We start from the raw sequence: 15,050 nt of genomic DNA, 5'->3' as shown, positions 1-15,050 counted from the left end.
GGGCTCCATATAGGATAAAGGGATTAGATGTAATACAATGGAATAGAATTGGAATGAACTGAAGTCTCTGCACTTAAATTCAGAAAGCCAGTGGTGCAAGGGTAGATGGGGAACATCCAGCTGGTGGCAGCACCTATGAAAAGACATGGGGCAGTGTTCCTCAAAGTGCCATCTTCAGACCACTGGCACCAGTAGAAATAGCTGGTTGGGGATGGAGTGGGTGGGAAAAGCAGAGATTCCTAGACACTTCCCCAGACATACTAAATTAGAATCAGGATAGGGCAGGGCCTGGAGATGTGTATTTTAACCAGCACCATAGGAGATTCTGGCACATCTCCAAGTCATTGATGGCCTCACCATGGGTTCAGAGCCCCTCCCCTCCAATCCAGTGGGCATTAACAGTGTGATGTCACTGACCAATAACTGATTGGGACCCTGCTAATGCATCAGGCCATGCAGGCAGGAGATGTGCCAATTTCCTTTAAGAGATGCCTTCAGAGGAGCAGCCTTGGTGGAAAGCACTTACAGTAGGGGGCCAAGGTGGCAAGGACAGAGACCCAGAGCTCTGTTGCTATTCCAGTAACAGAAGCAGAAATATTTGGTCTAAAGGGTCTAAAGACTATTTGGGTCTAAATTCAGGATAGACCCAGACTTTGTCATCTGAAGTAAAAAAGAAGAGTCTTCTGAATAACAGAAATGAAGAAGGAGCAGACAGGTTTGATGAGGCCCCAAAAGGTGAATCCAATGAGGGGCAGATTCCTGCTGCCTAAGGAGAAGAAATTCCTAGCCAGCAGAATGGTTGGAGGTGAAACCCATGCATGGTCACTGGATAGGACTACAGACACTAGTTGGAGAGTCTATCCTAGGAAGGGTTTTGCTGCTCCCTCCCTTTGAGTCTGGGGCTCAAAGGCAATGAAGGTTAAAGATGTTAGGAGTCCTCCTATCTGACCATCTACCTTTGAGCCTGAGACAAGCACTTCCTGGCAGTCCTCCCACCTAGATTCTTAAGCAGAATTCAGGTGAGACAATTAACTCACCATCTCCTCAAGGGCATCCCTGCTCCTTTTCCTGATATGCCCTGAGTACCAATTGGAAGGGGATGGCTGAGCTGAGGCCTGAGTGACTAAAAGGAACCAACCATGTGAAGATCTGGGGACATAGTGTTCCAGGAATAAAAGCAAGTGGGAAGGTCCAGAGGTGGGGATGAACTTGGATGCTGGAGAAACAGAAGGGAGGTGACCATGGCTAAGGCCTAGGCAGAGTTGCAGAAGTAGGCAGGGGCTGGATCATGCTGAGCTTGGAGGCAGCGGTCATCATTAATGCTGCTTTCCTCACATTTCAGCTGTTGGCATGTAGGAGAACTATATTTCTTGGCCCTTTTGTATGGGGCTATGGGGCCAGCTCTGGCCAATGAATTGTCAGTGGAAGTGACACATGTCATTTCAGGGCTGAGCCACTGATTACCTCCAGACCTCTCTTTTCCCACCTCACTGACCAACGATGTTCCAGAGAGTGGCTGTTTTGTCAGCCTGGGTCCTCAATTGAGGATGATCTGGAGCAGTAGACCCATGAAGAACAAATGAGAAATGAACCTTTGTTGGCTGAAGCCACTGATATTTGGGGACTGTTTGTTACCATGACATAACCTAGTCTACCCTGTTACAGACCATACTATTCTGGCTGAAGAAAGAAGGCCAGAGAAGTGAACACAGCCACCAAACTGAAAAGAGAAGGAGACCCTTTCTTTTCTTGTTCCCCAAACCTTATTCCCAAATTCTAATCCCAGAGCAGAAACTGTAGGAAGAGGAAATGTAAGGAGCATGGACATTGAAGTCAGCCTCCCTTAGGCCCAATCTCAGCTAGCCCTGCAAACACTGAATACGTTGGCCCTGGGCTTCAGGCACTTCCCTTCCCAAAATCTCAGTTACCGTTACTGTATAATGAAGATGATAATGTTTATTTAATAGGATTGAATGTGAGGAGCAAATTATTAACGTAGGCAAGGACAGAGCAGAGTGCAGCACTCACCATTATGATATCCTCTTATATCCCAGACCCCAGTTTCAGTCCTTCATCCTCCCCATTTAGTGCCCAAACCCAGTTCCTAATCACCTCTCTTACACCAGGTGCCCCAAATGACAGTCCTCCTAAGGTTTCACCTCTTCCATCCACCTCTTCCCTTGAAGCAGGGTGGGGCATAGTGTCAGAGGGAGGGGCCTGAGCACACATTGCTCCCCACAACACACACACACACACACACACACACACACACACACACACACTCCAGTTGGGTAGATCAAGTAGACACAGCATACATACAAGCAATCCCTAAAGCGGAGTTCAAAAACCGGAAGCTGTTGGACATTTGCAGACATTTTCACCTGGGCTCACATGAGGTTAAAAAAATATATATTTTTTAGTTAAAAATTTTAAATCAGAAGATTTTGCATCCAATGGCTTCTCTTGATAATTTGAAAGATAGGGCCATGCTGGGCCCCAATTCCAACACCCTCAGTTGGGACCTAGAGTAGAAGAGCCAGCTGCACCTTTCCATTGGATCTGATGTCTCGTCTCCAGTACTGCCATTGCCTCCTTGGTGCTGAAGCCCAGTATCCATGCATGAGTATCTGGACATTGGCTGATGTTTCTTACACTAGTTAAGAGAAAAGGAAAACATTTCTCATAACCCTTCTCTATCAAAAGTGGGAAACAAAAGACAGACCGAGAGAGGGCCTCGTGGTTTCAAGAAATAGAGGAGAGCTCATATCTCTTTGTGGAAGGGAAGACCATTCTTACATCACCCAGCGTGCAGCACCAATTTAAATTATTGACTGGCCCCTGTAGGAGGCTTACTTTGCGACCTTGCCGCCACCCTTCTCATCCCTCCCAGAGTCGGACCCTCTCTTTTTCTGACCATTCGTCCTGTGTGTATGTTGCGCGTTTGTCATTTCCTTTCTCCTTCAAGGCAACCCTGTTTACTTTAACCAGATTAGGGAATGGGGGTGGGGAGCAGGAGACTCCAGCAGCGGTCATTGCTGGAGACAACGTGACTTGCCCAAGGTCACAGAGCTAGAAGGTGGAGAGGTGCCTAGATCCTACACCGGGGTCTCCGTGGCTCCCAAAGCCCTGCCCAGTCCTTCACGCCCACGTCTCTGGCGCGGTGCTAGCTCAGGGCGCAAACACCGCGCGCCCAGATACGCTGTGTCCTGGGGTTGTTTTCCTTAGGCGAAGGGCGCCACGGGGTTAGAGAAATCTTGGGTCACGCTGGAGTCCACCAAGCTACATGGCTGGGACTGCAGGTGGCCCTGAGTCTGGCTTGCCCGAGCACCTCTACGCGAGGGCCGGGGCAGAGCGCTCTCCCGCAGTCCCTTATCCAAGCCGCGGGCTGGTGGCGTACCGCGGCACGCAGACGGCCTCGGAGCGCGGCTGGGAGGCGGGGAGTGGGGTGGGGTGGGGTGGGGGAGAGGACTGCAGCGGAACCTGCCCCGAGCACCCCTGCCCCAAGCCGTTTTCTGCAGGCTGGCGCCGCGCCGGGGTCGCCGCAGCCCTGGGCCCCTCCCGGGCCACCTGTGCGCAGGCTGGCGGGTCTGGGAGAGCCCGGATCCGGACAACTGATCCACTCCGGGTTTCAGACTCCAGGCCTTGTCCCTGGAGACCGCGCGGGGCGGTGGGAGGCCTCCCCGCCCACCACCCCAACCCCTCCCCGGGGGAGCCTCGGGCAACGCCGGGAGGGATCCCCGGAGCTGGGGGTGGCCCAAGCGCGCGGCGTGGGGCGGCCGGGCCCCTCCTTCCTTCCCCCGCCCCGCCCTGCCGCCGCCCCGCTCCGCTGCTCCAGTCCGGGTTTTGCGGCGCCCGCCGGCCCGCTCCCCGGCTGCGGGCTCCGCGCGGCGGCTGGCTCGGTGCGCGGCGCGGCTGGCGCTGCGCTCCGCCCCGGCTGCATTGCTGTGCTCCCGGTGCCCAGGGGAGCCACGCGCCGCGTGCGCCCCGCAGCCGGCCGCCCCAAGGCAGCGCAGTCCGCTGGCATGGGCCCCGAGGGCGCCCCGGGCTGGGGCTCTGGGCTGAGGCGCTGAAAGCCGCCTTCCCGCCCGCGGGGCCCCGCGCCCGGCCGGCCAGCTCGCCCGCCCGCGGTCATGGCCGTCCGGCCCGGCCTGTGGCCAGCGCTCCTGGGCATAGTCCTCGCCGCCTGGCTCCACGGCACGGGTGAGTCACGCGCGCGCTCTGGGGAGGCTTGCGGGGGATTGTGCGCGCGAACGCTCTTTGCTATGGGGGGGTCCCTGACCCGCGCAGCCGGACCCGTCTGGAAGCCCCCGGAGGCCAAACTTTGCGAGGCGGGACGCGGGGGCCGCCTCTCGCTGCTGCGCAGCTTCCCCGCGCGCTTCCCCGGAAGCCTGGGTTCTGCCAAGTGCTGGAGCAGCTGTCAGCGCGCGGGGCTGGCGAGTGTAAACGCTCCACGCCTCCGGGCGGGGGAAGTTTGCTGGTTGCCCGGCCCCAGAGCAGAGTCGAGGGTTTGAATCAACGCCCGGGGGAGCCTGACTCTGAGAGTCATAGATAGAGGTTTTGACCACATCCCAGTGCCCAGGAAATTGAGGAGGGGGCTTAAGATACCTCTTCCCGGTAGCATCTGACCCAAACAGCTACTCACAATTCCCACTTGGCAACTGGCCTCTGCCCACGTCCAGAACACAGTGTCCTCCTCTGTCCCCGCCACACGCTCGCACACGCACACACTCAGGCGTGGAGGCGCATACACCAGCCCCCAGCCCTTACAGCCTGCACAGTCAAAGGCCCGCGGCCCCTGGCCAGTGTTGTGGCTCCCAGCCTCCTCGGTGCGTGGGGGCCAGAGTTATGTATGGTGGGGCCGCTGCCGCTTTCCCTTCTCCCTTTCCTTGCACCGCCCTTCCTCCTCCCTCAATGTCCCGTTGGCCATCCTAACCTGCTTGGTAACTAGGCTCTCAGCCCACCTCCCTTGGGGTGGGGGGAGTTCCCCTGCATCCTTTGTCTGCTCTCCCTGAGCTTCCACCTAGGCTGAGTTGTTAGGGCCTCCTGATCTCTCCTCCCCACCATCCATGCACTTAGCAGAGCTGAGCTTATGTGTGTATGGGGGGGGGGGCGGGGGGGTCATTTGTGTGATCAAGGGGACATGGGGTGCACCCTAGCAATTCTTGATTCCTGCCGCTCTGAGAACCTGGGGGATGCCTCCTACCCTGGCCAGGCCATTGTTAATCCTAGATGTCAGAAGGGAGCTTTGGGGTTCCTGAGGTACGAAGCCAGACTGATTAGAGATCAATGATTGAGAGCTTACACCAGCCCCATGATTGAGGCTGATGGCTGTTTCTTTAAAGGGTCTCTGTGTTGCACATCCTGCACCCATTCTGCCTGGCTGCCCTCCCCACTCTGCCCCCTCAGTCTTCCCTCTACTCTATCCCATCCCTTTTCCAACACCCCATTGTCCCCCCTAAATCCTCACTTTAACAAACCCTTCTGCCCCATGACCTCCCCTTTTAATCCTGACCGAGCCAGGAGGCTGCACTACTGCTGGGTGTGTGTTCCTATTGCACATATATCCGTGTTCGGATCGTGTGTGCAACCCTCAGGGGAGTGCAGGGTTGGTGAGCTGGTCACGGTAAACTGGGGGTGTTCATGCTCCTCACACAGGGGAGGTGTTGCCAGATACCGAGTAGGTGCCCGGGAAATGTTTACCAAGTTGGCTGTGTGTGAGAGGGCTGTGTGGTCATGCCTGAGCACGTGTGAAGGCTGTGGGTTGGCATGTGTGCCCCGGTGACGATGAGGGCTGGCAGTGTCTATGGCATTGGTATGTGTGTGGCCAGATGAGCTTGTGTGACGGCTGGCCTCCTGCACATGTGTGTGATCGTTGTGAGCAGTTGCACAGGTGAGCATGTGTCGATAAGGGGGTGATGGGTGCTGGTGAGTCAGGGTGCCTCAGCCTGGGGGGTGCCGCATGGATTTCTCAGAAGGTCATAGAGTTGGGGAACCGCATCCCTGGTTGGTGGGGCACCTGTTGGGGCCTGGTCCATGGTTGCCCAGGGAGCTGGCAGGTGGGCACTCGTGCCGCAGGGCTGCCCTGGAGCAGAGGCTGCCTCTGGGCATGAACTCTCGGGCCTGTGGGAGGAGCCTCTGAACGGCATGCAGGGGCCCTTCTTCTTATCTGGGGCCCCTTACTGCTGTCCCCCACAGGCTCTGGGCACACGTGCCCAGGCAGGCTGGCCCTGAGATGACCCCAGCTCCTCCCACACCTCCTCCCACACCACCCATCATCTCCTCGGCAACAGCAGCCAGTGAAAAATGTGTGTGAGTGGCTGAGGAAGAGACGGCCAGTCAGGCGGCAGGGGGCGCCGGGGGCCAGCAGGACTGCAGCCTCAGGCTCCCCAGGCCAAGGGCCCACCCTCTGTCACTGCTTCACACAAAAGCCTGTCCCTTCAGCACACGGGGACACTCCCCCACACCCTGTCTCACAGCTTTTTCCCATTCATACCCAGTCACACAGCTGCCACCTGCCTCCCCACCCCTGTGGGCCGCTCACACCTGTTGGATGCCCTGCCACACAGATCTCTGCACTCCTAGGGGGAGGGGCCCATGAAGAGCTGGCTCTCCTGGAAGGTGGTGCTGAGGGGCACTGAGCTGTGGTATTGTCCATCCTTACCTCAACAATCTGTCCTGATGGCCTCTTCCCCGAGCCCCACCCCCATCCTCAGGGCTGGTCCTGGACCCCTCTGTCCACCCCTCACCCCAAACTGGGGCAGTTGGTTGGGGGAGGGTGTCTTAATTCTTTAAGGCTCTCACTTTGCCTTGGGGATGGGTTGGGCTGGGCTTCAGGGCCTCCCAGGTACCCCCAGGAGAGGGCTGGCCCTGTCTGTTCCCTGTTGCCCATGTTGGGAGGGGCTTCCCTCGGGAACCCGGGGATTGGTACTGATCCAGGTACCAAGCCCCCAGCCGTGGGTCACTGGCAGGTTTCTATGAGCAGCCAACTTGGCCTCAGCCCAGGGCTAGGAGCCCCTCCTGTCTCACATACCTTCCTCCCACCTGGTCCTGCTCTGGGCCCCAGACCTGCAGACCTGCAGTCTCAAAGGCAGGAGCTGCCTTAAGCCCGGGGTAGGGGGACCCCTTCTTCTTGCAAAGGCGGTCGTGTTGGGCTTGGCTGCTGCCTGGGAACACGTGTGTCCACATACATGCATGCCTGAGCCTACTCTATCCAGGCCAATCCCCTCCCGCTGCCTCCCCTCACCCCCCCTAGTCTTCCAGCCTGGGGCTGGAAACCTTGCAGTCTCTCTTGGCTCTCCCTTCTCCTTCACGCTTCATGTCTAATCTGTCACTAAGTCCTCCAGCTCGCTTCTACTTGTGACATTGCTTGTGTCCCTCTCCTCTTTTGTCACCGCACCTGCCCCCCCCCCCCAGCCCCTTTCTCCCTCACCTTTCCCACCTGGACCAGTGCAGTGGCCACCCCACTCATCCCCTTTATGTACCTCCTCTACTTTGCTTAATGCCCCTGGTATCTAGGCTGGGACCCCACTAAAAAGACTTCTGTGGCTCACCAGTGCCTGAAGGTGAAGTCCAAACCTGAGTCTGGGGGCACTTAGGGAAACACCTGCATCACCATGCATGACTAGGCTGATCCATTGGAACTTGGCTTTAACTGCTGGTGGGCCACGCATCCACACCCCCAGTCAAGTTGTGACTTCTGCACTATAGCTCCCTTGCCTTGCAGGACCTGGTGCCCCTGGCCCCGCCAGCCACACTCCCCATCCTACAGCCCAACGTCTCCTGCTCTGTCCAGACCTAGGCCAAGCCCCCCTGCTGCTGCCAGTACAACTGTTCTGTTTATCTCAGCTCCCTCCAAGGGGACTCCCCAACTCCTCCCAGGGCCCACACAGGGGCCATGGCACATCGATGAGCTCTGAGTGGCCGACAGGATGGATTCCTCAGGCCTAGAGAGGCACATGGGGCCTGGGGCAACTGCCAGAGGCCCCTGGCCCAAGTTAGCTATTCATTCATGCCAGTGTTTTCTACGGGTATTGCCACTGTCCACCGCCCTATGACCCTGCTGTTAGCCCCCAACATGCTCTGAGTCATGGCCAGTCAAGTTCTTATTTTTTTTCTTTTTTTTCCCCTCCATGTGTGTTTGGGTTCTCTGGCTAGGTAAGGAGGGCTGCTATGGCTAGAGAGGGGGAGAGAAGTTTACTCTGTCCCCCTTGGCAGCCTTCCCCATCCCTGTCCCTGGACACAGACTGCTTTACTCTGGGGAGGCTGGAAATGGCTCCTGTCCAGGGTAGGAATGAGCAGGTAAAAGCCTCACCATGGGGTGGCTGTGTCTTGGAGCCTCACACGGATGGCAAACCAGCTCATGTGATCATGCATGTTTGTGGGTCCTTCACACAGGTTGTAGGCCCAGGTCTACTGAACAGGAACCTCCCTGCTCACCCCTCCCCCTCCCAGTCATAGATGTTCCTAGATGGGTGTCTTCTCATGCAAATAATGTCATTCTGGGCACCAAACCTTTAGACTCAAGGCCCTGGAAGGTGGGGCTAAGGGGCATAGAGTCATGGCATTGCCCTTCCTGACCCTGACAAACTGGTCTCATGGCCTCTTCCTCAGGCCCCACCCTGATCCTCAGGAATGGAACTGACACCAAAACTTGGGCTGCTGTGTGCAACACCTATTGGGACTTCTGGTTCCTGAGGCCAAGCACCAGGAGAGTCTGGCCCATGAGCCCCAGCCATCCTCGCCACCCAGATGGGAGCTCAGCTTCCTGTGATCAATTCTCCTGGTCCACTCCTTTATCCTTCTTTTCTGCTCCCATGGGAATGGCACTGACAGGTCTTCCTGCCTTCTGGGGAGCCTCAGCCCCCTCTTCCCGTCAGGTAGAGTGGAAAGGGCAGGGGCTTTGGAGACAGACAGGTCTAGGTTTCGCTCTAAGCCACCTGACCTTGGACAAGTAACTTTTACTACCCAGCCTGTTCCCACATCTTTAGAATAGGGTCATTTCTGCTTCCTGAAGCTATTGTAATGAGATAGTGGTCAACATAGAGAGTGCCCCAGGGTGGAACCTGACATGGAGCAGACCCCTGTGGCTTGTTTATCTCCTTCCTCCATTTTCCCTGGCTTCGAAGGGGCATGAGTTAGGACAGAGCTAGAGTCCTAAGGTGGTGATCAGGGCCCAAGCCCAGAGATAAGAGAAGAAAGCATTTGTCGCTGTTCCAGCCGCAGGCAGGAGTCCCAGGAAAGAGTCATGCTTTTAATTGGAAGAAGCAACCCCCCCCCCCCAATCTCCACCTCCTGCAGGGACTTGGGCCTGACTCAGACACCGATTCCTCCAGTGTGCAAAGAGCTTTGTTTGGGATTCTATGAAGGTGATGATTTGGGTGCAGCTTGTCCTGGAACCATGTGCTAATAATCAGCTCTGACACACAGAAAATAGCAGCAAAGGGGGTGGGGTCCCTGGATGGAACTAAATTCTAGTCCCAGCTCTGCCATTCTATTGCTGTGTGACCTTGGACAAGTCACTTAACCTCTCTGGGCTGTTGACCTCTGTATATTAAAGCATTGGACTTGATGACTCTACTGGAGCAGAGGCTAGTGTGCAGGGAGGCTTGGGGTGGACTGTGCACTCAGCATCAGGTTCCCCCAGGAAACACTCACACATGCTCAGCACCTGCCAAAGGCTCCAGCCACCCCAGCGGTAGCTGCCATGTTGCCTTGGAGCCAGGTGGCTGCTGTGGCAGGGCTGAAAGTGGCTGTGAAGCAGAGGTAGGAACTGTGAGTCCCAGCACCCAAGGCAGGAAATAAGGTCCTGCTTTAGCTGGTGAACACCCGCATTGGCAAAAACAGGCCTTCTTATGGTCCCAAGAAGGTCATAGTGCCAGTGTCTAAGGCCACCCTCTTCCGAGGCACTAATGTCAGGTGCTACAGGCAGCCGCTGGCCCTCGGGAGCCAGACCCCCAGGCACGTTGAGGAGGTGGTAGAAGGGTTGAGTGGGCAAGCTCTGAAGTCTGAGTTTGGACGAGGACTTGGACTAGGGTGAGATAAGGGAGGTGCCCAGGGTGCAGAAATTAAGTTGTGCAAGGGCAGGGCCAGCCTCCTTAAATTGTGTGCCCTTGGTACCCCCTGTGCCCCACCCTTAGTCCCAGCTGGCAATCTACCTTTTCCCTGCACTTCAGTTTTCTTGTCTATAAAATGGAGTCATAAAAGGACCCACCTCACAGCGTTGTTGTATGGATTAGGTGGACTGATACATACATACATCAGTGTGTCACAGTCCTGGCACACAGTAGGCATGCAATGTTAGCAACTGCCGATGAACGATGTGGCAGAGGACACTGTTCTGTCCTCACTTGGGGGAGTCTTTGGTGCCATCTTTGCAGGATGGGGTGCAGCTAAGGGTTCAAGTGGGAGGACACAGGCATGAGGAGAGGCCTGTGTTTTGATTGTCTCTTTTGACACCCAGGAATAGCGCTTATAGAAGTCCCCTCCCCTCCCCTTCTCCAGGTGTGGTTGTTGACAAGCCCAGCCCAGCCCTGTTTGAGATGGGGGAGAGGGAGAGACTCAGAAATCTGGGGAGGCCTGAATGGCAGCTGCTCATCCCTAAGGTAGGCCCCAAAGGGGTAGGTTTTAGGTTCCACTTAGATGGAGGAAGAGGCCCCTGAAGACAGCACCAAGGGCCAGCGCCCTGATGAGTGAGTCTCCCAGAACTCAGACCCTCCCCACACCTAGATGTCAGAGCTGTGTCCATCTGGAAGGCTCAGGGTGACCTTGAGCTCCAGGCAAATATGTGTCTGAGATTTGAGGATGGGGATCAGTCTAGATTGATGGGGCCTGAGAGCTACAACTGCAGGGCCCTTGGGTAGGGAATTCCGACGATGTATCCTTTCTGCCCTATACCTACCCAGCCAGGACGGCAGGTGGGCCCCACCCCGCACTGCTCCACCCCAGCACGTCCAGCAGAGAGCCTGCCGGCAGTACACCCGGAGTGAGACCTTACTCCCTCCTGATTGGGGCGGAGACCGGATGGAGTTGAGGGGCTGCTGGGTTTTCCCATGTCAGCATCTTTCCAGACCCCTCACTCCTCCCCGATAAAAGGGTGCCAGGCACAGGCAGGTAGGAATGCTTCCTTAGGATCCCCGCGTGGCGGGAGCCTACCCTGCTTCCCAAAACACCATCCCCACCCCGTTGCCTCGTTGTTTGGGTAGCTTGCCAGGCCGGGGTCCCGGGCTAGATGCGGGCCTCCGGCCAGGCGAGCTGCAGGGCACGTTAGCGGCCGAGGGGCGGCGGGAGCCCGAGCCACTCTCTAGGAGCTCGAGCCCAGGGGATTAGCCATTAGCCACTGCGCCCGTCGGCCCCATAGCCGGCTGGGGCCCTGGGGAGGGGCGCCTCCGGGGGCGTCCTGCCCCGCGGCCCCGCCCCCGCTCGGCGCCGGTGCTGAGAGCGCTGTAAACTCGGGGCAGGGGCAGGGGAAGGGGCGGGATCCCTCCGCCCGCCAGCCCGCCCGCGGCCGCCCGCCGGATTAGTGGCTCTTTGTTCGGGGCCTGTTAACAAGTTCCTGGCTGAGCGCTCGGCTGCCGCCCGGGGAGCGGGCGTCCAGCCTCCCGGCACCGGCACCGCAGCTCCACGGCCCCCGCTGCGCCTCGGTTCTCACGCCCAGCAGCACCCCCGCCTCCTCCCCCCCCCACCCCGTTTTCTCCGAGCCCCGTAGACGTGGCTGGCCGGTGGGTCACACTGGAGGTCTGGTGTGCGTGAGACCTCCAGAGCACCCCGGCTGACCTCGCTGCGGAAAGGAGAACGCCGCGTTCCATGATGACCTCCTGCGGGCGAGGGGCTTCGAATGCGCTGCTTGCCCTGGGTCCCATTTCACAGATGTGGGAGGGCGCGGCTTCCTGCAGTCCCTGGCCAAACTAGGCAGGGCTGGAGTTGCAATCCAGGTCTTTGACTCCAAATCTCATCCTCCTTCAGCTAGAAGAGAAGCTTGGAGCCGAGAGAGGAGGAGCTTTCGATGGTTGTAGACTTGCTACATTTTTTATTCCTTAATTAACTTCATGATGGTAGTAATCATGGCCCATGCTGGGCTCTCCTGCATCATCTGATCAGAACCTAAGGACAACCCACGAGATAGGTAAGGTTAGTCCCATTTATTAGAAAAAGACACTGAGGCTCAAGAAATGGTAAGGCTGGAACCTTGTTACTGCTCAGCCTGACCCCCTTGCTTACCCCCTCCCACACCGTGGGTAGCAGAATGCTGTCCTAGGTGGTCATTTACTCTCAAGGCCTTGTCTGGTGCCCCATGGACATGAAAGACTATGGAAGAAAGTCAGGAGACTTTGATACTCTCTGGTCTTGGGCTTATCCCCTCATCTCTCCAAGCTCTTTGCACTGTATATCCTGCCTCCTGACCCCACCTTGGGTGCTTCCTCAACCTAGGCAGGGCTGTCCAGGCCACAGAATTTTGAATATAAACCTGCCTGGGGGTTGGCTTTCCAACTTGCCCCAGGCCACACATCGTCAGGTGGCTGAGACTGTTCAAAGCCACTTTGTTACAAGGAGGAATCCTTCTCAGTAACCTCCCCCAAATGGTTCTTGGCTCCTCCTTCTGACAAAAGGAGGATTCCCCCTTTTCAGTTATTTAAGACAGGGCTCCTCCCTGGCCCCATCTGCCCTTTCCAGGCCAGTCACCACCAGTCCTCTCTGCTGTTTCTCATGTAGCATGGTTCTAAGCCCCTTCCCTGTCCCCTACCTTCCTGTTGCCTGCCTCTGGATGTCAGTCCCAGGAGTTCATCCCACTGTGATACAATGCTCTGGCACGAACTATCACACGATACTAAGTGTAGCTGTTGCAAATATTAGGAAACCCAACCCAAAGTTACTTAAGCAAAAAAAAAAAAAAAAAAAAAAAAGGATTTATTGGTGCATGCAACTAAAAGGTAGTCTAGCTTCAGGCATGGTTGGATCCAGAAAAAACGGCATGGCCAGGATCCATGCCTCATCTCTGCTCTTTTGGGGGACTGGCACCACTCTCCAACAACCTCTCCCTTCACAGTCCCAAGGTGGCTGCCACAACTTACCAGGGCTACATCCTTGCAGGCCCAGCCCAGGGGGAAGGAGAGAGCATCTCTTCCCTCAGCCATCCAACACATGTCCTGGTCCTTCCCCATTGGGCCAACTCAAGTGCTATGCCATGTGAGCCAGTCCCCACAGCCAGCAGTTAGGGTTTTGCCATTTAGCCTGAGTCCAAACCACCTATGCCACTGTCCTATTTGCGACCATTTGCAGCTTGTTCACCAGGAAGAGATGGGCACATTGTCCTCAGATTTAACCAGTGTGTCATCAATACAGTTTGCCCAAATATTTAATCAAAATGCTGAATAGCACCAAGGACACAGCCTGAGGCTCAAAGGTAAAGACCCAAGTTTGGATTTGGATTGACCTTAGCTATTTAATCAGCTGTGTTACAAACAATGCCAGCCATTCAACAGGTTTTACATTCCCTTAAGTGTTCTGTCATCTGGTTCATGTATCTCCATTTGCAGATCCTGAGATATTTTATCACGTGCCTGGCTGAAATCCAGACACACTGTTTCCAGTCTGGCCCTGATCTACCAGAACAGTAACTATAATAAGGGAAGCTGGTCTGGAGTGATGGGTCTGCCAGAGTCCCAGTATGTCTCTCTGTGTTACCACTTTCCTTAGTCATCTGTAGTTGACAGAGAAGCTCCACCAGAATCATGCTTGGGATTGGCATCAGGTCATCATGCTGTGGCCCCTTCAGGACATTTGTTGGGTTTTATATTTGTCTGGCTTCTATTCCAGGAAGGGACATGACCAGCATGGAAAGATGGCCCAAAACCAAGGACAAAAACACTGACAAGAGACATGGAGTAGAGAAGCATGCAGGGCAGGCTGAGCTCAGGTCCAGCTGAGGCTTGTGGGAAATGCCAAAGCCACATGGTGCAGGAGGGGGCTTGGAGGAGAAAGACTAGGAAAGGGCAAGGCTGCTGACTAGGGAGCTCTGGGAAGCCAGCCTTCCCATCCCACCATTTTGCAGCTGAGGACACTGAACTGGAAGGGCAGGACAAACTCTAGTAAGAAAGCACCGAAAACCAAGAAGACGTGATCAGAGAGGCCAAGGGGTTGTTTTGAATGAGTTCAAGTTTCTGGGGCCAGACAGATCCCACCCCAACCGTTGAGGCCCGCTGCTGGGCTCTGAGGAAGTGGGAATGGGAGTGGTCATGGGGCAGGAGATGATGAGCTGCCGTCTGCTTTTCCAAAGAGGAGGCAAGTTGATTCAGTGAATGAATCAGGGGTTTTCAAGTACAAGCAACAAAATTGATTCTCAAAATTTAAGCAAAAAAGGGAAAGTACCGGCGAGAAATTGGGTTGTTGGAGAAGGGCCAAGAGACTTAAAAAGTAGGCCCTGAAGTGAGAAAGGAACCAGGAAAGGGGAAATTACTTATCTGTCTCATTGGGCCCTGCTGCTGAGATCAGGGGCCCCCCCAAGTTCCCACGAAGGTTGTATACAAAAGGGGAAGGTCATGAGGGCTCAGAGCTTCCCTGACACTATTCTAGAGACCTTCTTTCTCCATATCCTTTGGGTTCACACAGCCAGAGGTCCATTTTTGAGATTCATCCATTCTTCTCAAGACCCCTATACTTTCAGAAATCTGGCTCTACTGGGGGAGGGGGACGGGGGCTGTCTTTGGTGTGAATTTCCTGAAGCCCACCACCCAAAGGCCAGGATGCCCTTCTGAGGGTGGTCAGCATTCCCTCCTCAGCAGTGATGTGCTGGTAAAAGTTTAACACTTGGCACTCTGGGAGAGCTGGGGGACTGGTTTGCCAATTTCCATGGTGTAAATACTCCCACTGTGGCCTATTTTAAGCTACCAATGTGATATCAGCTGGCTTGAAAAATTCTACAAATTTTAATTATGGTCTGTCTTTAGCAAAGGTGAGCCGGCTGTAGCACACTGCTATTCCCTGGTCACCCTGAAGAAGTGGTCACAAGGAGAGAGTGACAGAGGGTCTTTAGGCCTCTGCCTGTAGGACCCACT

At 55.8% G+C, this 15,050-nt stretch overlaps 1 protein-coding gene across 1 annotated transcript in view; it reads left to right on the top strand.

Moving 5' to 3' along the window:
• The first annotated feature begins 4,130 nt into the window (after positions 1-4,130).
• Positions 4,131-15,050, top strand: part of UNC5A (unc-5 netrin receptor A) — a 61,566-nt gene continuing 50,646 nt past the window's right edge. Inside the window, exon 1 of the mRNA XM_042991743.1 lies at positions 4,131-4,200. Within this exon, the coding sequence (XP_042847677.1) occupies positions 4,131-4,200 (70 nt within the window). The remainder of the gene's footprint in view (positions 4,201-15,050) is intronic.

The sequence above is a fragment of the Panthera tigris genome, chromosome A1 (genome assembly GCF_018350195.1).
Source record: "Panthera tigris isolate Pti1 chromosome A1, P.tigris_Pti1_mat1.1, whole genome shotgun sequence".
Lineage (NCBI taxonomy): Eukaryota > Metazoa > Chordata > Mammalia > Carnivora > Felidae > Panthera > Panthera tigris.
Note: the sequence above shows the minus strand (reverse complement) of the source record. Positions and strands in the feature narration are given on the sequence as shown.